A 27,671-nucleotide genomic window follows, 5' to 3' on the forward strand; every position below is an offset into this window, starting at 1 on the left:
CCCTCCGTGATGAAGAGGGAGTTTTGAAAGAGAGAGAGAGACTCAGAGGGGGAGGTTGAAGGGGAGGGGTGGGTCCCTATAAGAGCAGCTGCCTCCAGCCTCCACGTAGTCAGAAAAAACACGCAGAGATCGAGGGAAGGAAACGTACGCTGACGAACCTCAACCTGCACCCGAGGGACCCCGATTAGGCACCCACACTCTCACCCCGACACAGGTAAGCAGATCTGGGGACGGCGAGGGAGATGGAGAAGGGAAAAGAAACGGTTTGACCTCTGACCTTTGATACTGAATCTTGTGCCTTTTGCATTTTGTCGCATCATTGATATTTTCTTACATTTGATTGACAATCAGGAAAGAAATAAACATCAGCTCTGTTGAAGCGACACTCTTCAGAAAGTGTTTGACATCCCTTTACCTCCGTAGTAGTTTCTTTTTTATCCGACTCTTAGATCTGAGGATAGAGGGTGTCTGTACAGATTGTGAAGAGGATTGCTATTCAAGGTTGTGAATAGAACTGATGTGACCTGCAGTGTTGGAGAGTTTAGAGAGCCTAGTGAATGACTGTAATTTAAATCAGAATTCCCTTTCAACTAAATCCAAATTAAGAGTAACACTTTATTTTCTCCAGTCAGTCTTTGTCTCCATCACTTGTCTATCATGCACGCCTGCTTTAAGGTCCCAGGTTAATTGCAGCAGCTATTGTCGCGCTGCTGTGACCCTCTGACCCTTGAGCTCCTCACGTCTCAGTGACGCTGACGACAGAATTTAAGCTTTAACTAGAGCTGAGCTCTATGACACACAGAGCAGGTTTGGATGACGCCTCGGGTCAAGCTAGATTCTTAGTTCTACGGCGTCGGTGCATCGACTCTAATGGAGGAAGCACACATTACTGTGTCCTACCCAAGGTTGAACACTGTGTGAGGGGGTTAAAGACACGCGGCGGCGGGGATGTAACGCTACATAGAGCACGAGGTGAAGACGGTCCATCGGAGGGCTACACATGCTGTTTGTTCTGTCACTGCGTTGGTATTTAGTAAAGAGGAAAAGGTCATAAATCGTCGGCCCTGATTAGTCATTAATCGTTAAGGCCTGATTTATCGCTGCGCTCCAGTGGGTTCCATGAACGAAAGGGGGAATCTGTGCAGAAAGCTGTCTGAGTTTACACTGAAGCTTAAGATACAGAGTAATGAAAGGTAATTTCTGTGAGTGCATGTTGGTGCATCAGGGTCAGATCCTCCTGGGTTTACTTCATTGGAACTTTATTTTTAGGTCTTTAAAGGCATTTGCCTGAAGGTAACTGAACTTGATTTTTAAAGGCAATACCTAAAGGTGCAATTCATGACAAAAAATGTGAAATATTATAGGTAACATGAGCTTTTATGCATTAGAGATTACAGACTGGCATCAGTTTGATTTCAGTTCTTAAAGTTTCGCTGACAGTAAATATGAATAAATCTCTGGTTGTTTTTTTTTTTTTGTTAACATAAAGAACCTGTTACCCAGACTAACAAAAGAAGGATAGCCAGCACATAAAAGAAGGGAAAACATGAAAGACGGTAATGTAAATGGATTTTTATTGATCACATATAAAGCACATCTGGCCACATCTGGCCCACAGCGACGTTGCAGAGCCCTTTGCCATTTATGAGCCGAAAACCCCTCTTATTCTTCCAAGAATTGACTAATGGACTCATAACAGGCTAAATGTGATTGATCCAGATGGTCATCTTACATTAAAGATACACCAAATCACCACATGAGGCAGAAGTAATTAGTTGCAGCATTTCTACTTCCTTACTTGTACAACCCACTAATAATATTTTCTTTCCGCCTTCAGGCATTTTGGTGTAAAACTCATTATTATTGGTTTTTTTTAAGCCGTCACGAAACGTTGATGAAGTTAATAAACTTTAAGATTGGATGTCACTTTTTTCCTCACACTGAATAATCAAGAGTGTTTTTGTTCAGCCTGGGGCTCACTTTTCATTTGACCTTGACAGAAACACCAGAAACACAGGCACTGTTTAAAATGGATTATTTTAAGTCAGCTACTATAAAAAGACTTTTTCAACAACCACTGATGATAACTGACTTGAAAGTGCATTTATCTGGTTCTAATTATCCGAGTAATGAAAGCCTCTCGCGTCTGTCCAGAAACACGCCGATGTAGATCTACAGATAGCACTCAACAATGAAACAACCCGATTCAGAGAAAACTAGAGGCTGCTCGCTCCTACCTACAGGCAAATTTTAAAATGATACGTGTGACTGCAACAGATTTGTGTAGCTGTGAAATGTACCTCTGATTAGTTTATAGCTCTCCCGTTTCTGCATTGGCTGAGTGAAACAAGGCAAGTGACGCCTTCAGCGAGGCTGTATGGACAGAACGCAGGGTCTGAGTGGATAAATGAAAGTTTAATGTTTGAAGTTCGCAGATATTAAAGCTGCACATGAGGCTGATTCCAGGTAAATACACGTGTCTGTGTTCAGGGACAGAGATGTTGGGGAGAAGATGAGGTAAAATAGCTTTTCATCCTCGCTGTATTGTAAAACCTGAAACACATCGTTGTTGGCAATGATTGTCGTGTGTTGTTGTTGTTTTGGGGGCAGTTTCATGGTTTTCCTGTGGATAGATGGCCAAATAGAGATGAGGTGACGATGACATATGGAACTGAGAGAATGATGAGACCTACTATGATGGAATTTCGTCTAACACAACCCTTATGAACCTTTGGGTGCAAGTTGCCTTTTTGATTCAACAATCAGACCCTGAAAGCTTCTATAAAGTGAGAGGACGAGTTGTGTTTCGAGGAAAGGGTGCCATTTCTCTTTTTTTTCTGTGCTTAAAATACTCTAATTGCCATCATTTAGTCCACCTACACACACGAAACAGCTGAATTCATCAAGTTCTGGCACTTTATGTACTGGTTGTCAAAACGCATCTGGAAATCAAGCGGCGCTGCAGAACAGGAGGTTTGATGTTTTACACATCGTCCAACAGTGATGGCGGTTTGTTGGAGGTAAAGTGATGAAGAACTAGTCACAGTGTGGTTAGTGAGACATGAGCAGAGAGAAGAAGGATTTTCCTCTTACAAGAATCCAAACTGAATCAACACACCAGACTAAGATGAAAAAGACAAATCCATACAGAGAATGTGGTTTTAATCCATTTTCTCAGTGTCAGCGTTGGTTTCCTCCACAACACCGCACACCTTATTAGCCTCCTTCTTTGAAGGCTGGATGGGGGAAAATGGAGGATAAGGGGTGTTTGGGTCACAGGTCATAGTGCTGGTGTGTACAGCTCTGGTGGCTGCACTGAATTGGCTGTGAATTTATGGAGTTAATCCAAGGATACAATGTTCCTAACACAGCAGGGTCCTTTTATGCTGGGAGGATCTCACAGATCATTCTTCATGTCTCCCTGCTGTCCCCAGTGTGCTGCTCTTTTTCCCTCCCTGTTTCCGCATCAAAGGAGAACCGACTCCTGTCCTGTCCTGTCTAATTATGAGAGACATACATTTCCTTTTACTGCTGTTTGTTTGAGTTGTTTCCTTGTAGGCTTGGTAATCTAGAAAATGAAGTATATGTATTTGGACGTTGTGATGTGTGTCAGATAAGATGTATTGAGAGAGCAGGATGTGTTGTGTTGAGTCAAGCTTGGTGCCAATTGAAGCTGGCCGTCATAAAAGGGACTGAATGAATTGCTCATTATTAGCTCATTACTCAAATGAGCTAATATGAACGACCAAGTTCTTATAAGTCTCCTTGTTTGTTGTTCCAACTCGAAGCTGCAGCTGCAGTCTTACTGTGTTCAAATCATTTTCAATGGAAACGTGACACCTCAACTCTTTCCCCCCCCCCTCTAACTGAATTTAATTCCAACAAGTAACCAGCATCGTTTTCAGTTTCTCACGTTTTTATAACGAATCAATTTCAAATTTCATGAAAATCAGTTAAGAATGAATGTAGTTACACCTTTTCATGCACTGAAAGAGGCTGTTTAGGGTGAAAACATTGAAATACGTGTACATACACACTGGGAATACGCACACACACCACTTTTCACAGCTCAACACCTTCACACACAGTGATGTCCTCTACGCTGATGTCCTTCCTAGTTGAGGATGCAGTCATTACTATTGATTGTAGTTGGGCTGTTAGCCAGACTTCAGCCTAGCGACCCCACGTATGTTTCTATTGAAATAACATCTTGATTCTTCTCGCAGAGTTAAGACTGTGTCGAGTTTATTCTAACTTCTGAAAATATTCACCAGTATTCAGTTTTAACAGCGTTGCAGCACTTCACTGAGCTTAGGAAAAACCTCTAACCCAAGTGTCAGATCGTTTTTAATGGCTTTTCTGAATGGCTACAGCGTGGAGAGATTGAATGCACGATACAGACAAAAAAAATCCTGAATTAAATCCAATGTTAGCAGTGAATCATGGCTGATTACAGCCAACAGGCCAACTACAATTACCTGTTATAACTGCAACTGTCTGTTAGATTTAAACAACTCACAGAAGCCTCACTTCTCCAACACGTACAGTAGAAGTAAAGCCTGAGGTCTAATGCAGCTGTTATGTGAAGAGAACCATTCTTTCTGTCCTCTAGTTTTCTTCTGAAATAATCAAACTAAAGCTTCAGCGGACACGGCTGTCTGTGGGCTTTGGAGAGGCGTCTGGTCTTCTAACTGTTGTTCCACGTGAAGCCACGACTTAGATAATCTCTTTACCTTTCTGTCTCTACCTTTGTCTGGTGCATTACTTGTCAAAGCACGAAAGGCAGAGGTAATAATCACATTGCCGATGGCTCCTTCCGTTTAGGCGTGCCGGTAAGCCCGTCACACCTGAATGGAACACAGCCATTTTACACCTGTTACACCTGAGCCCGAAAAAGGCCCGTCGGCTGTGAGTTTGAGAATGTGTGCCTGCTTTTTCTAAACACCCTAACACAGTGTGTTTTATCTGCCACAGAGTAATAAACGATGTTACAGAAATATAAGGGTGGGGGACAAAAACATGAATAAATGAGGTGGGATAGATAAGCAAAAACATTTCACGGGATTACCCCCTCGCAAAACAACAGAAGAAATCGATAACAAAAACATGTCTGATATGACCCAATGCGTGAGTGTGTGTGAGCACAGCCATCAGCTATTAATCAGCCCTCTGTGAATAGGTGCATTGAGAAGGGAAATTGATTTAGCTTAGCGTGTCTGCCTGTAATGGCTTCAGCGTGTAATCTACTGCCGTGTCACACACAGTCTGACTGACAGGGGACATCTCGGCACCAAAGGTTTCTTCTAAAGGTTTCTTCTAGCTTGAGATAGGTCAAAACGCCCACTCTGCAGACACAGCTGTGAGCTGACACCACCTCTGGCCAGGAGACGGGGGGGCAGGATCATAAGAAATAAGGTCCTGTGCTGGTGGTGCAGTTATACTTTTCCTACTTTGATGCTTTCTTACAATAAATGGATGCAGTATATTATGTACTAATCACCAGTGAGGTGTTATTAACATCTTATTTTCCATGAAATGGAATTAAGTGATTTTGTGCAGCATGTCTTTTCTGTGACATGAATACGACTAAGCCTCTTGTGGACTTTTATGCCAATGGTAGTAGTAGTTTTATCACGTTTTATATACGTGTGAAAGGCAAAGAGGGAGCTTGAGAAAGCGTATGACAGAGGAAGGAAGAGAAAGAGCGTGAGTGGGTGAGAATGAGACTCGAAGCGAAGGTTAGTCTTACAGAAAAAGAGAGAAACTGACAGATAAATCGGTAGGTAGATAGCGCGTGTAGGTCGTGATGGAGACGATTAATATATGGATTAGATATTTTTAATCAACCTGATTGGTGATATAGATCTACTGTCCTGAAATGTGTCACATCAGTGACCACTCTGCCATTTTGCCAGTCAGCTATCAATATTAAAACAAAGAGCACAATGTATTTTGAGTGGGCCTGAGACAAGTTGTCAATCTAAGGGAATTTTCTGACAGAGTAGTCTGCCAACTGGCTCCAGGCAGAAGACGAAATAACGTTTAATTACCTGTCAAACTGACTCATCAGCTAACAAAGCCGACATCATGAATACGCTCTAATTATAATCATTGTAATTATTCAATACTTGATTTGTTTTCTTTAATATGCTGCTCCTCTCTCCTTTAAGGGTTGGAAGTATTGTTCTTCAAACTTCAAATTTAAAGCTGCAGTTGATTATATTTGTTAGAATTTTATTCATACGGCCCAAACTCACAATCACAATTTGCCTCACAATTTGCTTTACAATCTGCACAGCGTCCGACACCCTCTGCCCTACTCACAATTTAGAAAGAAAGATCCCAAACAAACCTTTTAACACAGATACAATGTTTGAAACCTCAAGAGGAACAACAGAGGAGGGATCCCTCTGTGAGGATGGACAGACATGCAACAGAAGTCACATGTAAAGAACAAGCCAATCACAGCATGCACACTACAATGACAACACAACAACATGGAGATTGTGCAAAGAACGTGGATCCAGGAGGGCAGTGAACAACTTCAGGTGTCACAGAGTGGGACCACGGGAGGGAGGGAGAGAGAGAGAGGGAGAGAGGTGCACAACAGACTTGTGTCTTAAGAAAATCTTGAAATCATTGTTTATATTTGTTACTATTTCATTTAAGATGCACTTTGTTTTTTTTATATACTAAAAGTCAATAATGGAAAAGGCTTCATTTTGTAAGATCTTCATTTGCATATTAATATAGACTAGGTTTGAACTACATTGAACTTTTAAATTAGATTCAGTTTATATAATCTGATGCAAACATGGTACCACAGAATACAAATGAGGTACTTGTCTGTCAAATTAAGTGATCATAAAGCAGTTGATCATCCCTGTACTGACAATTTTCATTAAAAAGGCCTTTTTTTAGCTGTTCTTGCATGGAAACAACTACAGTGTGTCCGAATGTCCAGATTACACAGGAGCCACTCACAAAGTAAGAAAAGCTACCGCTCAGGGTCACGATGTTCTCACGTGAATGTGACAGCATTGTGGTTATTGCATTTAAGTTTCCTAATAATCTGCAGTTCAGAAAATGAAGAACCGAAAGACGGATGCACACTGCTCCTCCGTTCAACCACGCGTGAATAATCCGGCTTTAAGACGCTTTTCCGGCTGGGAGTAATTTATTTTGTGCTTCTTGCTCTTGATGAGAAAGTGGCAATAATGGGGGGGAATAATGGTGGGAACAGTTGATAACAGACAGCTTGACAGTTGTGAGTTGTCGGGTGACGAGACTCTAAATCAGACTGGAACTTACAGTAAAAACATTTCTCTCTTTTTATCAGTACCAGCTCTAAATATACTCTTTGATCAACAGCTTGAGGACGGTCAAGATGTTCAGTACTTCCTTCATTCAAACAGGCAAAGCTTGCTGAACTTTTGTACTCTCACACATGTAGACACACTACAGTAATATTTCACTTATTATTCATTAGAACACTAGTTGTGTTTTACAGAACATTTACTAACACACACTAGTGTTCTGGTGCTGCTTCTTTAGTTTCCTTGAGTTGTAGATTAGATGATTTTCAGATCAAAAGGCAGAGCGACGACTCCTTTGGTCATATGGTAATAGCTAACAGGTTGAACCTGGATGTGAGATACTACTGAGAGATACTCTTTTCATCTGAAAGAAAGTCTTACTTCATCGTCTACTGGACTGTTCGACCTCCATCAGCAGCACCTTGGCGCAGCACCAGACAGTAATGACTTAATTAACTGGTTTATTTAGTGGTTAATCAGTTAATTAAAAGCAGAGTAATTGAGTTTTAAGGTCTCGGGAGAACCTGGCAGACGTCAGTATAAGACCACAGAAAAGATGAAGTCCAATTCATTTCTACAGAGCAGAGCTTTCAACAGCACCGAGTACTTTAAAGACAAGATAACAGATAAAGACCACATTCAGTGGGGAGCGTAGCTGCGTATGATATCTGCATGTCCACACATGTCTGTAATATCCTGCAACACCAAATGCATTCTGAGTTGGGTTGTGCTTGAGAAGCAATCAGAAATTAATCAGCGGGAAAGAAAGAGTTAGGAACTGCCAGCACGCAACATGGCCGCAGCAGTCGGCTGTTCAATGCATTCAGTCTCAAGTAGGATTTAGACTGCTCCTCAAACCTCCAGTGACAGCTGTCAGGACATATTCTGTGGTTTATGCTGATTCATGTTTCAAAAGTTAGGATTAATAACAGGCCTTGCAATAGGAATACAAACATCTATCAATAAAAACACCCTCATGGCTCTGAGGGTTAAAGTTTTTTGGGACATTCATTCACGGTTACCAGGTGATGAATCCTAACGGCTTTGGTAACTTTGCCACCATGACGTTCACATCTGTGGTTTTGAGCAAAATGTCGACTATTGATTGGATTGCCATGAAATTTGATGTAGACATTCATGTCCCCCTCAGGGTGAATTGTAACTTCTAATGTAGAACCATCATCAAAAATCTGTCTTTGGTTTAAAGTTACAACATGTTTCCGAGCAGCCTGAACTACGATGGTGAACATTATAAACATTAAACCTGATAAACATGCCTGAGCCTCACAGAGTCTTGTTATAATGGCTTGACAGTATCAAGGTAAGCATGTATTCTGCTTTGCATACTGACTTTCATCTCTAAATGAAGGATGGGGCATGTGTATACCTCAGGAGATTAGCAGAGATGAGAAGATGTGAAGTCTCCTTCATGCATTATCCTTAATGATGGCAGCTACGTTTTGGAAACCAACTCAGCACAAAGTCAGTGACAGGAGGATGGAGAATGAGAAGAATGCTTTTTGGCCAACTGAACACACCCAAGCTGTTTGTCTCAATCCTCCGCCATCTGCCAACCTTGTCCGCCCTTAGCTGTCCAACAATATTCCTGCTCAAAATGGCCGCGCCGCTCTTTTGTCCTTCACTGACGGACACAAGTCAGACTAAAGACAGACTTGACACACACTTTGATTGTTTGCACTCTAAAAGACCTCTAATTTTGACTAATTTTGACTAATTTTGACCAATTATGCAGAGCTGCCATGTTATGGGTAGGTGGATTGGAAAGAAGTGCCGTGCAATTCCATTTTTATCAGTTTTTAATTACTCTGAATGAATTCCAAATTTCTAAGACAGATTAAATTAGTTTTACTTTCTGCCACATCAGTTAAATAGATAATGACAACCTACAGCTAAAAGAACAGTGCAGTGTGTGTGTGTGTACATGTATTATAGACTGTGTCTAATGTCCTGTATAATGGACATTAGGCACGTGTCAGAATGTATGTATGTATTTGTATGTATGTGTGCGCATGCATGTGTGTGTGTGTGTGTGTGTGCTGTGTACGTTCGTGCGTGCGTCTGAATGTTGTGTGTGTTTTGTGCATTTTGAGTGTGTGTTTGTGAACAAGTAACAATGACTCAGTTTGTTGCCAGAGGCATTAATTGAGGCATCAATTAAAGGAGTTAACGAGTTTGTTTAATGAGATGAAAACTCTGGTTGTGTTTCTGACGTCAGACTCACCAGATTGGGCTGCTCCTTCCACAATAAGGTCAAACTGTTTTCTTTTCCCCTTTTTTCATTCTCCAAGTCTTTTGTTTTTGGTTTGCTGAGCTCTCCGTCCCTCCCTTAGTCTCACTTTCTGTCCCCTCTGACTCGCTCCTGTCGTTCTTACTCTCTTGCTGTCCTCTATGTCCTCTTTAACAAAGGCTCCGTTCCATCAGGTGTCCCAGTGAGCCATATCACAGAGCCAGCATGCATATTTAATAGCGGGACCCTGGAAGTAGCTCACATAAATGGAATGAGCCTGTTTGTAATTTTAACAATCACACCTGTGCCTCTACTTCTAGGACAAGCCAAGATGTCTGCTAAATAGTTATTTCAGTTTTCATCATGTAGCGTTGGAACATGTTAGCTTAGCACAGGGAAAAGGCCAGCTCTGGCCCCTCAAAGGCCCATCTAATAACTCCAAAACTGTCCAATTTACAGATTGTTACATGTTTGTTACTGATTGGTATGTATTAAACACAAGTAGAAATAGTAAAACGTGTGTTAAATTGCTGGACTGACTGTGTGTGCTTGCTCTGTCCTGTGTTGTGCAGCAGACGGTGGGAATATGAAGACTGTGGTGGCTCTGCTGCTGCTCTGTCTGTGTGATCCTGGACAGGGTGACTGCCAGGCAGAGTGCCTGTCCTGCAGCAACATCTTGCCTAAACAGCTCAGTTTCAACACCATGGTGAGGACTCACAGACACACACACACTGCCGAATGAAAGACTGGTAATTTAACGAATTGAAACTTGTGAGTGAAATAAGTGAAAAACAAATCCTCCATCCCAACAAATCCAGACTACACAAACATAGAAAGTCACACAAAGCAAATCTCTCAGAGGGGCTTTTTAATTTAGTGAACCCCCATCTCCCTGTATGCATCCTGTCCTACCACCCTCTCCTTCACTGTCTCTGACTCAACAAATGACCCTTTTGGCATTTGAGTTTTAATTTGTTGTGGCTAATTGATTCCTGGGGATACATGTGTGTTTCTCCTCTCAGTGCTTATGCCCGGTGGTTGTTTCTCTCTGGTTAATGTGGGCTTCTCAGACTTTTCAGCAGGAAACGCACAGCAAGACATTTAAACACATAACTTTGGACTGTCAGGGTTAGGCACTTAGTTCACAGTCGTATTTTAAAGGCTGGCCTACTTAAATGGGCATTTGTTGCCTTGTGAGGCACAGGACTGCTTAAAGACAGTTGCCAGATGCCATCTACTAAATTACTGCCCTTTGCTTATGGTCATTTCTATCCTCTCCTTTATCTCCATCTCTCCTTCCTGGCTGAAATACATTTTACTTGTAAATCAATAAGAGACTGGAGCATCCATGATTAGTCTGGCTCATGGAAACAGTGGATGATGTGCTTAAAGCAAAAAGGTATTTCATGCATATTTACAATCCCCAGTCTCATTGTGACACACACACTCCTCCCACATAGTAACACACACACACACACGCTCCCCCATTGAGCCATTAGAGTGGAAGATAGGTGATAAACGAGATAGAAATCCAATCAATCTCCCACTCTCATATTGATTTTTGTATTTTCTCAGTTAAGGACTTTCCACTCAAACAGTAAATCAGCTCAGACAGAAGATGAAGATGACCCTTTGTCTTTGTCTCTGTCAGGTGTGTCTCACTGAGTGTGAAGACAACGTCTCACCAGCTTTCTATTGGGACTTCTGTCGTAAGGTGCTGTCATCGCAAATTTCCTCCCTTGGTGGTGCCATGCGGAAAAGATCTCAGGAGGAGGTGGAGGCCCTGTTTCCTGAGGAGGGGGAGCAGGTGGAGGCAGGTCTGTTGCTGCCCATGGCATTGCAGAGGTTCGATCACATGACCCGGGCACTCGGGGATGATGAGAGGGATCCGGGTGCCAAGGGCAGCCAGCTGAACACTGCTTACAACTCCCAGAATGCCCTGTCTCTCGAGGATGAGTATGAGGAGGAGGAGGCAGGGCAGGAGGAAGGGGCCGCTGACGCGGCAGCAAGAGGACAGGGTGATGTGGGGCTGAGCGTCTCCAAGAGGTTTGGCGGCTTCGTCAAAGGGAGGCACGGCTACAGGAAGTTCATGTCTCCAGGAAGATCTTACCAGAAGAGGTATGGTGGCTTCATCGGCATTCGGAAGTCAGCCCGCAAGTGGAACAACCAAAAACGTTTCAGCGAGTTCCTGAAGCAGTACCTGGGGATGAGCGCTCGGGCCACTGAGTTCAACAGCCTGTCAGAGGACCTCACCCAGCAGAACGAAGTTTAGCAGAGTGCACCTTTAAGCCGCTGACATAAAACTATTTCCTGATGTATTTTCACTGCTCTTGTTTTGTATTTCAGTCTCAAACATGTCAAACATTAACCGGTGTCATCAACGTCCACCTACTGAATCAAAGTAATTCACCAAAAAAAAGAAATCCCAGACTCCCATTGGAGTCCTCTTTGTCTCAATATTTCTGTCTCCTATCCCTTTTAGATATGACGCAAACAATTGGCCTTTAATTATCAGACCCTCTTGAACACATTTTCAACCAGCTTAACCCTCCAGTGGAGCTAATAGAAAAGTTCCCCTTAAAACAGCTCACCCTGAGCTCTGAGACTCTAATCTTTGCCATCTTCCAGGCCCCCCTCTGCAGCTCTGCAGTTGCTCAGACCTCCCGTTCGGTGCCCATTGTGGGATGTACCGGTTAAACGATTATGTTTCACTTGATTAGCTGCCCAGGCCTTCATCCTCACGAAGCTCTCACTTTGGGAATTTCTGTCAGTCCTACAGCGGATTGCAGGATTTATTTTACTGTTTAATGTGAGCTGCAAAATTAACATTAACATAGTGATTGCCTCTCTGATCCCCTGCGGCATACGCTCTATTTTACCTGTTCATTTCTCTGTCAGTAAAAACGCTAGATCTTCTTGCACAGCAGATGCCTCTGTTGAAAGTGTGTAAGAACCTCTGTTATCAAGTCTAGCAGGGCCACTCTCTTTATTATACCACCATCTTGTGGCTAAATGCACAAGGCAGTTTTTCTTTGAGGCACAGCACCAGTGTTTTTACATGTTTTGACATTATAGTTAGGGTAATTTCAGCAGAAGTGTAAAGTAGACTGTATGTGATGTGTGGTACGTAAATGAAAACATGCAAAGTCACTGATTTATCACTGTGCCAAAACACACCTGAGGCAGGCTACTGAGGCAGGTTTAATGAAAAGATCTCTCCCTCAACGGTGGGCTGAAAGACGACACAGCACTCAATATTCATGCATATATGCTACTGATCTGTCTGCCAAACTGATGATATGGTAAGTGTGCATCATCTGTGACTGGCTCGTCTGGCTCAGACACCTGATTCCTGTATGTACAAACAATATTTGTAATTTTCTTCTTCAAACTGTAACGGTGTGAGATGTTTCGTTGCCCACTATGACGACTTGTAAATAGCTGAATTTAAACATGTCAATAAAAATAGTTTACTATTTCCTTCGTGGCTTGTCATGCAGCAACTGATTCTGTGTCTGGAGGTGTTTTATTCTTCGTATCTACAGCAGAGCCACTGATGGGAGTGGGTCATTTAGATTTCAGACTGATTAAAACATCTCTTAGGTGATGAAGCAGCTATAAATGTTGGTTTTCTTATGAACCATCAAGTCTGAACTTTTAGATGTTCATTTGATTGTCAGTGCCTGTAGTGATCACTTTAGTCTGTACTTTTAAACAGTGATAAGTTGCTCTTTTCCAGTAGGTCAGAGGTCAAGCATCAGGAATTACATTCAATAACAATCTATATTTCTTCCTCCTGTGAGCATTGACGTACATAGGGGAACTTGCTTATGTTATCTGGAGACATAAACTCCAGTACAGCAGGTTTCTGGTGCCCCTCAGTGGTCAGTCATGTCCATGTCTAGTACTGCAGGCCTTTACTGCATGATATATAATAATATGACCACTGACACTGTTATTTTGAGCGTGTCAAGCACTGGTGGAGGACGCATTCAGATCCTTTACTTAAGCAGAAGTATTACTCACTCAACCCTAACCCCCAATGAAAACAAATGAAGAAGTAAAAGTATATTAATTAATCAGGACTTAAAGTATTAAAAGTAAAAGTACTTGTCTGTTATACTATTACATATTATATCATTAGATTATAATCACTCATATGTTTATACAAAAGCAAGATTTTACTGTTGGAGTTGGTGGAGGTGGAGCTCATGTTGAACTGTTAAGTGAAGTTCTGTAAGTGGAAGGATTTGATAGTGAGATCAAAATTATGTATTTCATCCTTCAAATAGACCAAACCTCAAAATGATTCAGTTTACTGTCATTTAAAAAGAGGTAAAGCCAGAAAATGTCACATTTGAGAAGTTGAAATGTTTCAGGTTTTAATTAATCAGCATTTATTGATAATTGGCAAATCAAGTGATTGATTAATCCTCTAACCTGCAACAATGGTATGTAAAGTATTGATTGATAAAGTAAATAAACCACATAAATGTTGTGAAGTCGAAAGTGGCCTGAAAAGAAAATACAAGTAAAGCACAAGTAGGCATTGCTCAAATTTCTACTTCCTGTACTTACATTCCCCCCAGTGACATTAACCATAAATCATTTATCCTTTGATGCATGACTGTATTAATGTCATCATGTGGACATTTCACTCAAATTCATTAAAAGAGAATCATTTTTCCCACAACACGTCTCCATCAGGGCCTCAAAAACAGACATACACAGCAGTGCAGCCTCAGATGGAAGCAACAGCCAATGGGAAACAAGCACCTGACCCAGATAATAACATGAAAAGTGAAGAAAAGAGAAATGATGAAAAAAAAGAGAATTTAATAACATGAGATGAGACATGCAGCCTTCATCATAAATGGGAAATATGTACCCATATATGGGCTTAACATTAACTGTGTGACAAAAGCAGAGGCTATACAGAGTAACATGACAGAAAGTGTGAGGTGTACTATGTTATCCTCAGTGAGACCAGGATACTGGTCCAAATGGATGGATCCTAAATGTTTCTGTTTCGTTTCTGTCCTCTGTTGCCCCCCCCCCCACCCCCCGACCCAAGGTTTAATGTGAACAGTATCCTCTGTGCACAATAAGGAATTATTGGCACTGTGACTTTCACTTAAGTGTCTAACCATGTGGTAGTTCTAATTCTGATCAACTATATAGCTTATTAGAATTACAATATAAATACAATATAGTAAATATACTATTTACCAATGAATAGATTATTGCTATTTTATCTCATAACTCAGGGAAGTAATGAATACATAATATATTGTTTTCAACTTCCCCACATGTATGACTCAACTTACTAATAATGCTAATACTAATAATTTCAGCCAGCTCATTTATAATTTATCAATAACACGTTACTGTAATACGGCACAGCAGGGATTTTATTGTGAAGGGTTATACCGGAAGTGCCTGCTGTGATTGACGTTAGCTTGACATTGGTGCTGCCTGCTGTACCCAAACAAGACTTTTAGTGTCATGTCACCCAGACACTGGTGCTCACTTCTACCCTGAACATATCACAGCGTCTGGACTTGGCTGATTCGGTGAGTTTTAAGTCGTTATAATCAAAGATGGGAGGTCCAGGGGAAGTTTGTCAACGGGGCTGACGGTTAGCTGTGTGGTAAACAATCAACATTAGCCGAAGCTACGAGTGCTAGCTACCAGTAGCACAGCACCACCCGGCTAACTTTAACCACAGGGGAGCAACAACACACAACATGTCAAGAAACTTTGACGAGACTTTACACGTGTACAGCTCAGCTAAAGCTCGTTGCCTCTAAAATACTACAATAGTTTCCAAAGGTGCTAACGTACTGTCAGCTAACGTTGAAGCTAGCTGCGCTGCTAAAGGGATAACCAGAGCGATGCCTACCGAAGAGCTAACATTAGTGCCAGTGAGTAAAATAATAGTGACAGCTGAAGGACCGCTGTGAGTTAACCTTGCTGGCTTCACAGGCCCCGTCTCCGCTGCAGAGTGTTGTGTCAGCTGACCTAAACAAACTTGGTTAGCAAGTTAGCATCCGTGGTTTCCCCGAAGCTACAGCTGGATTATGCACAGCTCTGTGTTAAGTTAACTTAGATTAGTGACAGTGTAGCTTTGGATTCCTGAATATACTCCAGTGTCTGAGGCAGCCTGTCGGTGTGTGTGTGCCTGCAGACAGCACAGCTATGTGCAGCTGTGTGCGGAGCTCCAGGGCTCTGTCCCCAGTCCTGCTCCCCAGGCTGCTGCTTCCCCAGACGGGCTACAGATTGGCCGGCAGGAGCCTCTGGACCTCCCCCCACTGCATGGCTGTCAGTGGAGACTCCCAGTTGCTCCCACTGCCCAGCCAGGCCCGTGTGGTGATCTGTGGAGGAGGCATCGTGGGGACATCTGTAGCCTACCACCTGGCCAAACTGGGCTGGACTGATATAGTGCTGCTGGAACAGGGCAGGTGAGATGAATGTCTGTAACTCACTTGTTTGTCATGTTTTTTTTGGGGGGGGTTGTTGATTGGATAGTGCTCTGTTAATGCTCTTATTGCCTGTCCTGTTCTTCTGTTTGCAGACTCGGTGCAGGGACAACCAGACTGTGTGCAGGCATTGTCAGCGTGGCCAAGCCTATTTCCATCGAGTGTCAAATGGCAGACTACTCCAACAGTCTTTATCAGCAGCTGGAGGAGGAGACTGGGGTTAAAACAGGTCAGCAGCTCTGACACGTTTTGCTTTGATTCATGTTTAGCTTACTGTGATGCTACTCATGAAGACAAAGGCTCACTATAAGACTAATACTATTATCTTCACTGGTAATAAAACAGATGCATATGACTACCTATTCTTATTATTCAACCATTTAATAATACATTTTTAACTCTGAGGGGATATGGAGGGGTGTGGGGCATCAGTTATTATATCATTAGATGTGCCTTGCTAACACTATCTGTATGCTTTGGGCTTTTCCAAAGCTAGACTGATACTTTCCCTACAGTTTTGCTCTGTGTTTAAGTGGAGAAGAGACTTGAGTCGTTTGAGACGCGCTGAGTTACATAATCTGTGGTTTGGTGTGTTCGCTCATGTGTTTCAGGTTATGTGAAAACAGGGTCTCTGTGTCTGGCACAAAATCAGGATCGTTTCATCTCTTTGAAGCGCCTGGCTTCCAGACTAAAGTAAGGCCCTAAAACCTCAAGTCAATGTTTGGTAGAGATACATTTGGCAGCGTTCACCGCTCTGAGTCTGTGTGGACGAGGCAGCTTTGCACACGGGGACACTTTTCTCGCACTTCTTTGCCAAACTGCTCAAGCTCTGTAAAGCTCCATTAGGATTTTGAGTGAACCACAGGTGTTTAATTCAGGCTTCGACTCTGACGAGGCCCCTCCAGGACATAGACTGTGTGCCTGATGGTGTCATGAAGTCCTCCCCATCAGAGCCACCCATTACTGTAACGATCTTCTAATTGAATCAGGAGAGAGCACTAATTATAGAAACTTTTAAACATAAGAGATGGCTTTACATACTCTCATTGTCTTTACGTATATGTGGTACTTTGGTAATGTATTAATGTAATTAATGGTAATGTACATTAGGCAATCAGTTTGTAATAACTAACTAAGGTGTTGATGAATATGTCCCTGACATTGTCCCTGATGAATACATTTAAAGAAGTGCATTTATCAAACATCACGAGGCAGATTGCTTTTATTATTCAACCGCTCTCATGTATTCTTCCTCTGCTTGAGCTGATTGTTTCTATCTTGCCATCGAATTGTGGAATTGTGGATTATATTGTATAATAACACATATAATAGATATGCACGGCCATTCAATCATTAATTTAAGTATAATGATCTTTCTCACTGTGTCCTTAGGGTAATGGGGATCAGCTGTAACATCATTAAGCCTAAAGAGGTGGCCAAACTCCACCCTCTTGTTAACATCCATGACCTGGTGGGGGCGCTGCACCTCCCTATGGACGCTGTGGTGTCCCCCCCTGATGTTAACCACGCCCTGGCTGTGGCTGCTGCTGGACAAGGTTAGCGACTCAAACTCACGACTTATCTTTGATAGAACATTAAGTGGCCATCACAACAAAATGTTTTACACGCAGTGCTTATACTTTACCTTTTAATTCTAAGCCTTTTATTGTTCCTCCTCCTGATTCTCCTCCTACTTTCTCCCTTCTCGCCTTTTTGCTTCATCTTGTCTTTCTCATCCTACTCAGGAGTTCAAATTCTGGAGCGAACCAGTGTTCAGCAAGTTTTGGTAGAAAAGGGTCAAGTGATGGCGGTGGAGACTGACCGCGGCTCCATTGAGTGCGAATACTTCGTCAACTGTGCTGGACAGGTAAGCCTTTGAATGGGATTGTGGGATACAAACGGGGACGCACCAACATGTCCCAGCGCCAGTTTAGATTGGCAGACTTAATTAGGCAAAATCCTTGTAAGCATTTAGAAATGTATTCTGTATTTCTGCATTAATTCATCATAAGTTTTGCTCTGATTCTCACCCACAATTTGGTAATTGATAAACACGGTATGACTAAGAAAGATTACAGGGCGGATTATAGTGTCTCCCACAAGGAATTAGTCATGTATGATTTCTTCAGATGTAAGTGGAGCCAGTTGCCAGCTTAACGGGCGGCTGAGGTAACATTTAGTCCTGAGTTCTGAGGTTGAGTCCCTGCTGTAAATAGCTAATCTCTGGTTGGTTGGCACAGTCAATATACCCGTGTTCAGAGCAGCAGGTAGACATATTTGTTCTGTCTGTCCCTGCTCTAGTGGGCTTACGAGCTAGGCCAAGCTAGTGAGATGAAGGTGTCGGTTCCTCTTCATGGCTGTGAACACTTCTACCTCCTCACCAAACCTCTCCAGGAGCCACTTCCACCCAGCACGCCAGGTCTCACACATCGAGCACACAGGAACATTTCACTACAGGCACAGTTGCTAATGGACTGGAGTCCTGTCACTTTTACTGTTTCGCCACCTAATTGTGATATCTGCAGTAGAGAAGTCCCTCCACATGTTACATTATAGAGCCATTTGCAAATTTATACTGCTGTTTTTATTGCCAATACTTCAGATTCACAATGATTACAGTGAAGTGCATGTCAGTGCTAATAATGTTAAATACATTTATAGACCAGAGAAGCAAAGTGCCATGAAATATACCTCAGGGGGTAAATTTCCATGATACTTGGGAGGCTGAGTGTGTGAATTGAATCCGTCTTACTGTGAAAACCACTCGGCTACTATCAAAGCTATTTTTCTGCGTGTTAATGGCTGTTACAGCAGGTTACAGGCTGGCTTAGCCCAGAGGAGGAGGTCTAACTGAGCCTCTGTCTTGTCTCCAGTGGTGATTGATATGGACGGCAGGATATATGCACGGCCATGGCAGGGAGGCCTTCTCTCCGGGGGCTTTGAGAAGAACCCCAAACCCATCTTCACCGAGGGCCGCAACCAGCTGGAGATCCAGAACATGCAGGAGGACTGGGACCACTTTGGTAAGCGAGAGAGAGGATGATGGACTTCAATCAGCTGTGTTAAGAAATAACTGTTTCTGGGCACCATTTGTTGTTCGTTAGATATCGTTTTTTATATATATATAGTATACATACTTGTGTTGTATGTTTTTCTCTTAGGTTTAGGGCTGTAGTCTAGCCCGTTTCTGTGCTGATTACCCCAGATCTCTTATTTCTTATTTCCTTGCTGAGGCCAAACTGTTCCTCATTGATGGGAGAAAGAATGGCAGGACCGGTTCTCTTACTGCATGGATGCTTCTAATATTTGTATATCATGCTGTTAATTGGACAAAGTACAAAGTACACTTCTCTATAAACATGTAAACACACACACACACACACACACACACACACACACACACACACACACACACACACACACACACACACACCTGTCTTTTGGCCTTGGCCTTAAGCTAGTAATCTGAGATTCTTCATGCAGAGCGACATGTTGTCGTAAAGACAGCTGTATATCACCAGCCGACCCTGACCTGCAGCAACGCACCGAGTCAAACTAATCTGCCACTGGCCGTTCTATAGTTGTAATTCTTCACATTTCCCAACACTTAAATATTGTATTTCGAAAGCAGTACTTGAAAAAAGAATGTGTCTCGCATAAATCAAATACATTGGATTGAACACCAGCTCACCTACTGTGAAGGACTGTTGTTAGACTGCTTGAAGGTGTGAATGAATGGTTCAGTCATCACTGTGAAACAGGGAAGTCTCTCCTGCTCTTTTATCACGTCGGATCAAAAGCCTGCAATCTAAAAATAAGAAAACAAGCGTAAGATCTTGTGCTTTGCATTTTGAGTCCATCACATCTCTCACTTATTACTGGCAATGTGTGTTAACACTGTCCTGTGACATTCATAGCCACTGGGTCAGGTTTCATACTGGAAACCCACTGGACTGTTTTGTCAAAACATGGGAAATGAATGCCGTTGAGTGCAACAGTAAAGGGCTTGGTTCAGGTGATGGTTGGAAAAAGGCAAGTAGAGTTAACTCAAGTGTTTTGCTCATTTTGGTAAGTTGAAAGTCAATTTAGGGGCCAAGAAGACCAAAACCTCAGATATGTGGCAGGAAGCAGTGAGATTTATGGGAAATGTTTATGGGACATAATAAAACTACACTACAGCTGGAATAGCTTTAGGCCAACATTTGTTTTGATCATGGTGTTGTCTGCTAATCACGTGAAAGCATCACTGATTTTGAAAATGTAACATGCTGACGTGGACAAAGAACCTTTTAGAGAATTTATCAACAGAGATTTATAACAGCCTGATTGTCTTCTACCTCCAGAGCCGATGCTCAGTGCCTTGCTCAGGAGAATGCCGGGCCTCGAGACGGCTGAGATCCATCAGCTGGTCAACTGTCCGGAGTCCTTCACCCCTGATATGCGCTGCCTGATGGGGGAGACGCCGGGTGTCTCTGGCTACTATGTGCTAGCAGGGATGAACTCCTCTGGCCTGGCCTTCGCTGGAGGAGCCGGAAAGTAAGTATTGATGTATTAGAAAGCGGATTGCTCACTATATGAATAAACTACTGTTTTGAAGGTTAGATCTTCGCTGTACTCTACAACTGAATACAGTATTTAACAGGACGGCTGAAATATATGTTCCTATTACTGTTACAGATCAGCACAGTGATCAGAATATGTTTTGGTTACGGTATAATAAGGCACAAATGGCATGTTGTGTGGTGTGGTGTTCAGGTACCTGGCAGAGTGGATGACCTACGGCTACCCCACTGCCAATGTGTGGCCACTGGACATCAAACGCTTTGGAAACCTGCAGAGCAGCCGAACCTTCCTGCGTCACAGAGTAATGGAAGTCATGCGTGAGTAGAGAACTCTTGTTACAGTTTACATCTTTGGTACATCTTAAAAGAGCATCCACATGTTCATATGCACATTTGACGAGTTATTTGTCGCTGGGATTGTTCCTCTTGTCCATACTGGCAACGAAGAGATTCCAATGTAAGTGAAGGAAGACAAAATTAAGTGATTTTAGCAATTGATAACTGTTTTAATGTACACATGGGATTAGAAAAATGTGACTCCATCCTTTAACCAGAGAGATGCACAGAAAACTGTGGCCTACATTCCTCTTGTGACCGGCCGGTTAACAGCAGCACACAGTGTGTGTGAAGGAAGGCTCAAGACGAGCAGCACCGCTGCCTGACTTATAATGTAGAGTTTCTAACACCTTGAAGGTAGTCAAGTACCTTAATCACATCATGTGTTTTTTAAGTTTTTGGTATGATTAGGTCTGTGCTTGTGTCTGTGTTTGTGTCCAGCCCTGCTGTACGAACTAAAGGTTCCTCGCTGGGACTTTCAGACTGGGCGTCAGCTGAGGACCAGCCCTCTGTATGACAGACTGGACACCCAGGGAGCTCGCTGGATGGAGAAACATGGTTTTGAAAGGCCCAAATACTTTGTTCCTCCAGGCAAAGGTACAGAGTACTCACCGCTCTCTTTATTTTTAGTCTTCAGTAAATCCAGAGAATCCAAAAGATTTTTAAAAATTCATTAAGAAATCTGTTTTCTAGTGCAGTAAATGTCAGGGAATCCCTGTAGACCTTTCACTGATGAGTTATGCCGTAGGCTGAATGCAAGTCGAAAGCAGAGACTGAAGGCTTTTGTACAGACTGTAGCTATTTAAAGGGCAGTTTAATTTTTATTTTGAATTTCATAGCAGAACGGTTGGCATTGGGAATTTCAGTCTAAAATCTGACGCAGCCTAATGAGTGAAATCACCTGGTGTGGTTTGGTTGAATATTCTGAATGCTTCACAGCACAGGATGGCCTGTATTTCTTCTCCCTGGTTGTGTATGTATGTGTAGATCTGCTGTCTCTGGACCAGAGTAAGACTTTCTACAAGCCAGACTGGTTTGACATTGTTGGAGCCGAAGTGAAATGCTGCAAAGAGGCCGTCTGTGTCATTGACATGTCCTCCTTCACCAAGTTTGAACTTACTGTAAGTCATGATGCACTCTGGACAATGTATACGGGTTATTCAGCTCTTGATCACGTAGGACATAAAACTGCTGATGCACTCCCCTCTGTGGGTTCAGACCTCTAAATGAACGTTGGTCATATCCAGTGAGTCAGTGTCACTTCATCTGGCAGAACACAGCCAAATGATTCTAAAATGCAGTTTTGTCAAATGGGAGCCACCAACACAGTAGTTACACATTCTGTCCTTTCAAATAAATTAATGATAAAGTGACAAAGTCGAACCCTCTGGTCTGTCCTGACGTTCCAGTCGGCGAAGGACCAGGCTCTGGACCTGCTGCAACATCTGTGTGCCAACGACCTGGATGTTCCCGTCGGACACATCGTCCACACCGGCATGCTGAATGAGAGGGGAGGCTACGAGAACGACTGCAGCGTGGTCCGTCTCAGCAAGAACAGGTCAGTAACACCAAGGCAATAACACGGAAGACATGCAGGAGGCCATTTTAATAATAAATCCCATTTTGTCCCCTCTCCAGCTTCTTCATTGTTTCCCCGACAGACCAGCAGGTCCACTGTTGGTCCTGGATAAAGAAACACATGCCCAATGACCCGCACCTCCACCTAGAGGATGTCAGCTGGAAGTACACAGGTGAGCACGAACGCAGCAGGAGTGAGGCCCTGCGGGGATGTCGCCATCTAGTGCCCACATAACATCAGAGTGGAAGCAAAGCGCCGCAATCACACACCCACTCTCCTCTCATAACCCAGTTATCTAAGTGACCTGATTTTGGGTTTGACACAAGGGGGACCAAGAGGGTGGTTAATTAAATGTTGAAAATATTATTTGTATCTATACTGCAATTACCTTGACTGTCTGAAGTGTGAGCAACATTAGGCGTAAATTAAATCTTTATACACAACGGAAAACACCAGCCGAGGATCTGTTTCCCAAAATGTATCTATGGCATTTTACAGAATGTCCCTCCCTACCCTGTTACACCAAATCCTTTTCACATCAGTTGATATTAATTTGCTACAAAGTCATGAAGAGAATTAGCCCAGGTTTTGCAAAAACAATAAAACACTAATGAAACACCATCCTCTCCATGGCTCCCTAACAACTTCATTTCTAAGGAGGACAGTTTGTACACACTCATGAAGTCATGCTTTGAGCAGATGTTGTTATCATGAGTCGTTGTATTAATGTTAACCTTTTGGGTGAAAGTACCCCACCTGGCTGTGGCAGTGTTTGTAACTCTGACCTTTCATCCAAAGCTTTAAATCTGATTGGACCTCGTGCAATGGATGTTCTGGCTGAGCTGTCATATGTTTCCATGACACCGGACCACTTTCCCTCCATGTTCTGTAAGGTAGGAAACGCAGGCTAGTTGCAGTAACATTAATAATAGCAATAGCCGTGACAGCAGTAAGCGTATTAATTATGAAAGCAGCAGTTTTTAAGGTTGCACCTGTGGTTGTTGTAGTTGAGTCAACAATAGCACAAGCAACCGTTCATATCCAGTTACTATCACCGCACTGACTGTGTGTATGTGCGTCTACAGGAGATGAGCGTTGGCTATGCCAATGGGATCAGAGTGATGAGTATGACTCACACTGGGGAGCCAGGTTTCATGCTCTACATACCTATAGAGGTACGATCCGCTCATATCTGCACGCACAAACAAACAAATCTATATTCAGTCACCATTCCACAGGATGGGTGGTAAAGTCACCCACACTGCATTGCGTCTAACACTAGTATGTTCCTCTGCTCTCCACAGTATGCACTGCACGTGTACAACGAGGTGATGTCTGTGGGTCAGAAGTATGGAATCCGTAATGCAGGGTACTACGCGCTGCGCAGCCTCCGCATAGAGAAGTTCTTTGCTTTCTGGGGTCAGGACCTCCATGCCTTCACCACCCCGCTGGAGTGTGGACGGGAGTTCAGGGTCAAGTTTGACAAGGTCTGTCGCCACTTCAGCTGTGATTTCAGCCAGGGTTTGGGTTACAAAGAGCCTTTTCCATGGCATTATGGTGTGTTAGACCACAGCAGCTCGTTACTGTGAGGAAGAGACGGATTTTTTTAAACTTAAATTCTACACATTACTCTTTTTAGTTGAAAACAGCTGGAAGATGAGTAATTGCAGAATAATAAAAGGCACGATGCCATCTGCTTCGCTAAACCCTTAAACATCTGTGTTATAGTCTTTGCTGTGATATCGAGGAAAATTTGTCTCCAGGCTGCACCTGCAGGCACAACAGGTGGCATATTACAGCAGAGGAGTTAAAGTTTACCATCACTTTCCTTTTTGCAAGCAGGGAAACATCAGTTTTTCTCTCTGCTGCACACAGCCACAATGTCAGCACCGTATTAATGAATGGACCTCACAGTGTACAATTGGTTTCACAGATTGCACTCAGACGAGAAGTCATCAGCAGAATCTAAGCCAGACTGTGAAGTGTGTCATTGAGAATTGCATGAAATGAAAAGTTGTTTGCTATGCAGTGTTTGTAGATAATTGTTGGCAGGCTTCATTCCATTTTCTGTCCTTAATCTCTCCTCCATCTCATCATGTACTTCACTCTGCACTTCATTCTTTTTTCCCTTCACCGATTTCTTCTCTTTTCTTTTCTGTCCTGTCCCCTCTCTGTGCATTTATCAGGACACCGATTTTATTGGTCGTGAGGCCTTGCTGCAGCAGCGCCAGGACGGTGTGTCTCGACGGTTCGTCATGCTCGTCCTGGATGACCACGACACTGAGCTGGACCTGTGGCCGTGGTGGGGCGAGCCCATCTACTGTAACGGTCAGCTAGCGGGGGCGACCACCAGCAGCGCCTACAGCTACACCCTGGAGCGCCACGTCTGCCTCGGCTTTGTATCTCCGCCGCTAGGCCCAGAGGGGCTCCCCACGCCCATCACCCCGGACTTCATCAACCGAGGGGACTACGAGGTGGACATTGCTGGCCAGCGCTACCCAGCCAAAGCCAAACTCTACCCCTTCAGCTCGCTCTTCACCCAACAGAAACGCCGCAAGGAAGACATAGAGCTCAGCAACCTCCAGGGGAAGTGATGCCGAGTAAAAGGAGGCCTCATTTTTGCCTCAGCAGGGGCGTCTGTGACACTTCTCCAGTTCACCAAATCCACTCCCGCACTGCCTGCCAGTGTCCTCCTGTCGTCCCTTTTCTAGCTCCCAATCTGAGGGCTGTATGCACAATCACTCCTCGTGTCTCTGACATTTACCTACCGATCCATCTCCCTCTTTCAAAGTGCAATATTTATGAGGCACCAAATGCTTGAGCTGCATCAGATACAGAGCTCCTGTGTCATCATATCCTGCGGTTCTTCAGCCCCGCCCTGCTTCACGTTCAAACACAGTCCACACGGTCTCAATGGCTGGTTTACCGACACAGTCTGCGGTGAAGTGCCTTTGTTAAGGCAACGTCAACAGTAACTGTTGAGGACTCTTTCACTGTGTTCACTTTAACGTATCCAGAAGGGATTTTGACCGACAGCCTCCTCCAGTAGTGTGTCAGTCACTGTGATGTTTTGACACTGCGGTCTGAAAGAGATGTCATTTAGTGCTGATGTGTAAATGCCCTCACAGTCAGTGCAGTTGTTGACTTCATTGTCATTTTACAAATTGTAAATTTGCTGCTGTAAAGAATATGAGTGATGTGATGTGGCCTAATTCAGATAATTTACCTAATTTATCACTACGCGATCCTTAACAATGAAGGACAATCAGTCAGGGGAAAAAAGGACTACACAAGCTGTGGGAAAGAACCAGGAAGCCTGATGTAGTTGTTAGTAAAGCGTTGTTTTGTGTGCTGCCCGTTCCTCCTCTTCCTGTGCTGTTGAAAAGGCTTCCCAGGCTCCTAAAAGCCTCTCAGTAAAGCAAAAAGACCTTTCTTCCAGTGACTACATCTCTGTCCTCAGCCGTCAGCTGATCCGATGCTACTCTGCTGTGTGTCGAACGTGTGGTAATGTATTCGTGGTGATATAACCCCTCCTGTTGTTTATGTTTTGTGGTCGGTTTGGAGCAGCGTTGCTCTTAAGATGCTCAAGTTTGGCTTCATGGATGTGTTGCTGGATGTGTGTCTGATGGTAGGCGGCCCACAGATGAGAGAAGGCCTGGAGCTCTAATCCCAGACATGTTGGTTGTAATCCACAATATCTAATCTTGGTGATTTAGTTTTTTTTGCCTTATCCAGAGTGGGAATGTTTGTGTAAAGGACGAACTTCATTGCCATTTGAAATAAAGCAATGTATTTTTGTATAGCTAGTGTGTATAAAATCTCTATTTTCAGTACTGCACATTTGTTTCTAGTCCATCAGTTTTAAGTTCCCATCTATACTTTGGTCAGTCGTTTCATTCCTGCAGTTTTCCATCTGATGGTGCGTTACTTCAAATGCTTTTCAGAATTATTCTGTACATGTAAATGTTCTCTGTCAGCAGCAGCTATGTGGCTTCCTGTATGTGCATTTGTATACACCTTTAAAGTAATTTGGTCCTTTTGTCCCCCCCTCTCCCTCCTTCAGGGTACAAAGGTCAGGGAGAGCTATAGAGCAGCAGGCCTGGAGCTGGTAGAGATTCAGTGTGTTCAGCAGCAGCGATGTTGTGAAGAACAATGTTCAGTTAAGAGTGACAGCTGACAAGTGTTTCATCTGTGTGTGTGTGTGTGTGTGAGTACTGTGCACTAAACCTCACCAGCTGGTAACCTTTTTTCTTAAAATCCTCCCCATCAAAAGAGTCGGGGATTCTCAGTGGCACCAGTTTTGGGGTCATCTGGAGCACTTTAACCTCTGAAAGGGGAGATAGTTGCAGTCTCTTTTGGTTTGGTGTTGCCAAAACAGGGATATGGAAAACCTCACCCAACCACACCCAACATATGTTTTAACCTGACTTGCTTTTGAATATTTTGCTAACATCTCAGGCTTTTCCACTCTGACAGGATGAAAACATAAAATGTTATGTGCAAGTCACAGACTGAACAGTCAGGAGGAGCCCGTCTCAAAAGTAGGACAGTAAAGGAAAAGGGAAAGCAGCTGAATTGATATCAGACAGATGTGTCCAGTCGTGGAGCCGAAGGTCTGGACCAGGCAACAAACCAGCTGCAACAGGGAGTCAGATGTCATTTACAAAGGGCTAATTTCTCTTTTATGTGTGATATGTTTGTATGTGAGACACTTGTGGGGCTTATTGATTTGACAATTTAACACCTTTCAGACTTTACTCAGATCATTCTGTTCACTTTTCTTTTGTCGGGTTTGTATAAACAAGGCTGCTTTAGTGGCACGTGTCCCCTTGTTGTATTGTGACTGAACGTGACTTCATATCCACGAGTCCAGTCGCTGTGAGGACACCTGGATTCTCTGTGAAGGCGACTGAAACGCAGACTGCTGTGTCGACACTGATCACATGACCCATGAGGTCATTTCAGCTGTTGTGATTCATTGAGTTGATTGTATGATTGAAGGGAAATGGCCCTGAGCATTTGCACTAAACCAGGGCAGTCTGCTGTTTTATTTTGTCTCCATGGTGTCACGTGGCTTCTATGGTGTTCCTGATATCGAGGCTTTGACAGTTTTCTTGTATTTCAAAGGTTAAAAAAACTTTGAAGACTGCA

The 27,671-nt window shown here is 43.2% G+C and overlaps 2 protein-coding genes across 2 annotated transcripts; both read left to right on the forward strand.

Annotated features, from left to right (window-relative positions):
• The first annotated feature begins 139 nt into the window (after positions 1-139).
• Positions 140-12,189, forward strand: LOC139204329 (prepronociceptin-like). The gene is made up of 3 exons (XM_070834343.1): positions 140-214; positions 10,137-10,270; positions 11,216-12,189. Exons 2-3 carry the CDS (start codon positions 10,151-10,153, stop codon positions 11,834-11,836), a joined length of 741 nt encoding a protein of 246 aa, XP_070690444.1. The 5' UTR covers positions 140-214; positions 10,137-10,150; the 3' UTR covers positions 11,837-12,189.
• A 2,853-nt stretch (positions 12,190-15,042) lies between these two features.
• pdpr (pyruvate dehydrogenase phosphatase regulatory subunit) lies at positions 15,043-26,443 on the forward strand. Its single transcript, XM_070831717.1, has 18 exons — positions 15,043-15,137; positions 15,752-16,025; positions 16,139-16,272; positions 16,655-16,736; positions 17,436-17,599; positions 17,789-17,910; positions 18,345-18,462; positions 18,917-19,066; positions 20,387-20,579; positions 20,799-20,923; positions 21,383-21,538; positions 21,929-22,062; positions 22,351-22,499; positions 22,580-22,692; positions 23,319-23,413; positions 23,606-23,695; positions 23,825-24,007; positions 24,707-26,443. Exons 2-18 carry the CDS (start codon positions 15,763-15,765, stop codon positions 25,112-25,114), a joined length of 2,679 nt encoding a protein of 892 aa, XP_070687818.1. The 5' UTR covers positions 15,043-15,137; positions 15,752-15,762; the 3' UTR covers positions 25,115-26,443.
• Positions 26,444-27,671: the final 1,228 nt, after the last annotated feature.

The sequence above is a fragment of the Pempheris klunzingeri genome, chromosome 1, assembly GCF_042242105.1.
Source record: "Pempheris klunzingeri isolate RE-2024b chromosome 1, fPemKlu1.hap1, whole genome shotgun sequence".
NCBI classification, from domain to species: domain Eukaryota; kingdom Metazoa; phylum Chordata; class Actinopteri; order Acropomatiformes; family Pempheridae; genus Pempheris; species Pempheris klunzingeri.

Excerpts from the sequence above, each read along its gene's own strand:
- LOC139204329 (XM_070834343.1), top strand. The coding sequence starts at position 10,151 with ATGAAGACTGTGGTGGCTCTGCTGCTGCTCTGTCTGTGTGATCCTGGA. Across the intron at positions 10,271-11,215 it reads AGCTCAGTTTCAACACCATG|GTGTGTCTCACTGAGTGTGA; the intron begins GTGAGGACTCAC and ends TGTCTCTGTCAG.
- pdpr (XM_070831717.1), top strand. The coding sequence starts at position 15,763 with ATGTGCAGCTGTGTGCGGAGCTCCAGGGCTCTGTCCCCAGTCCTGCTC. Across the intron at positions 17,911-18,344 it reads TCGTCAACTGTGCTGGACAG|TGGGCTTACGAGCTAGGCCA; the intron begins GTAAGCCTTTGA and ends TCCCTGCTCTAG. Across the intron at positions 22,063-22,350 it reads TCACCAAGTTTGAACTTACT|TCGGCGAAGGACCAGGCTCT; the intron begins GTAAGTCATGAT and ends CTGACGTTCCAG.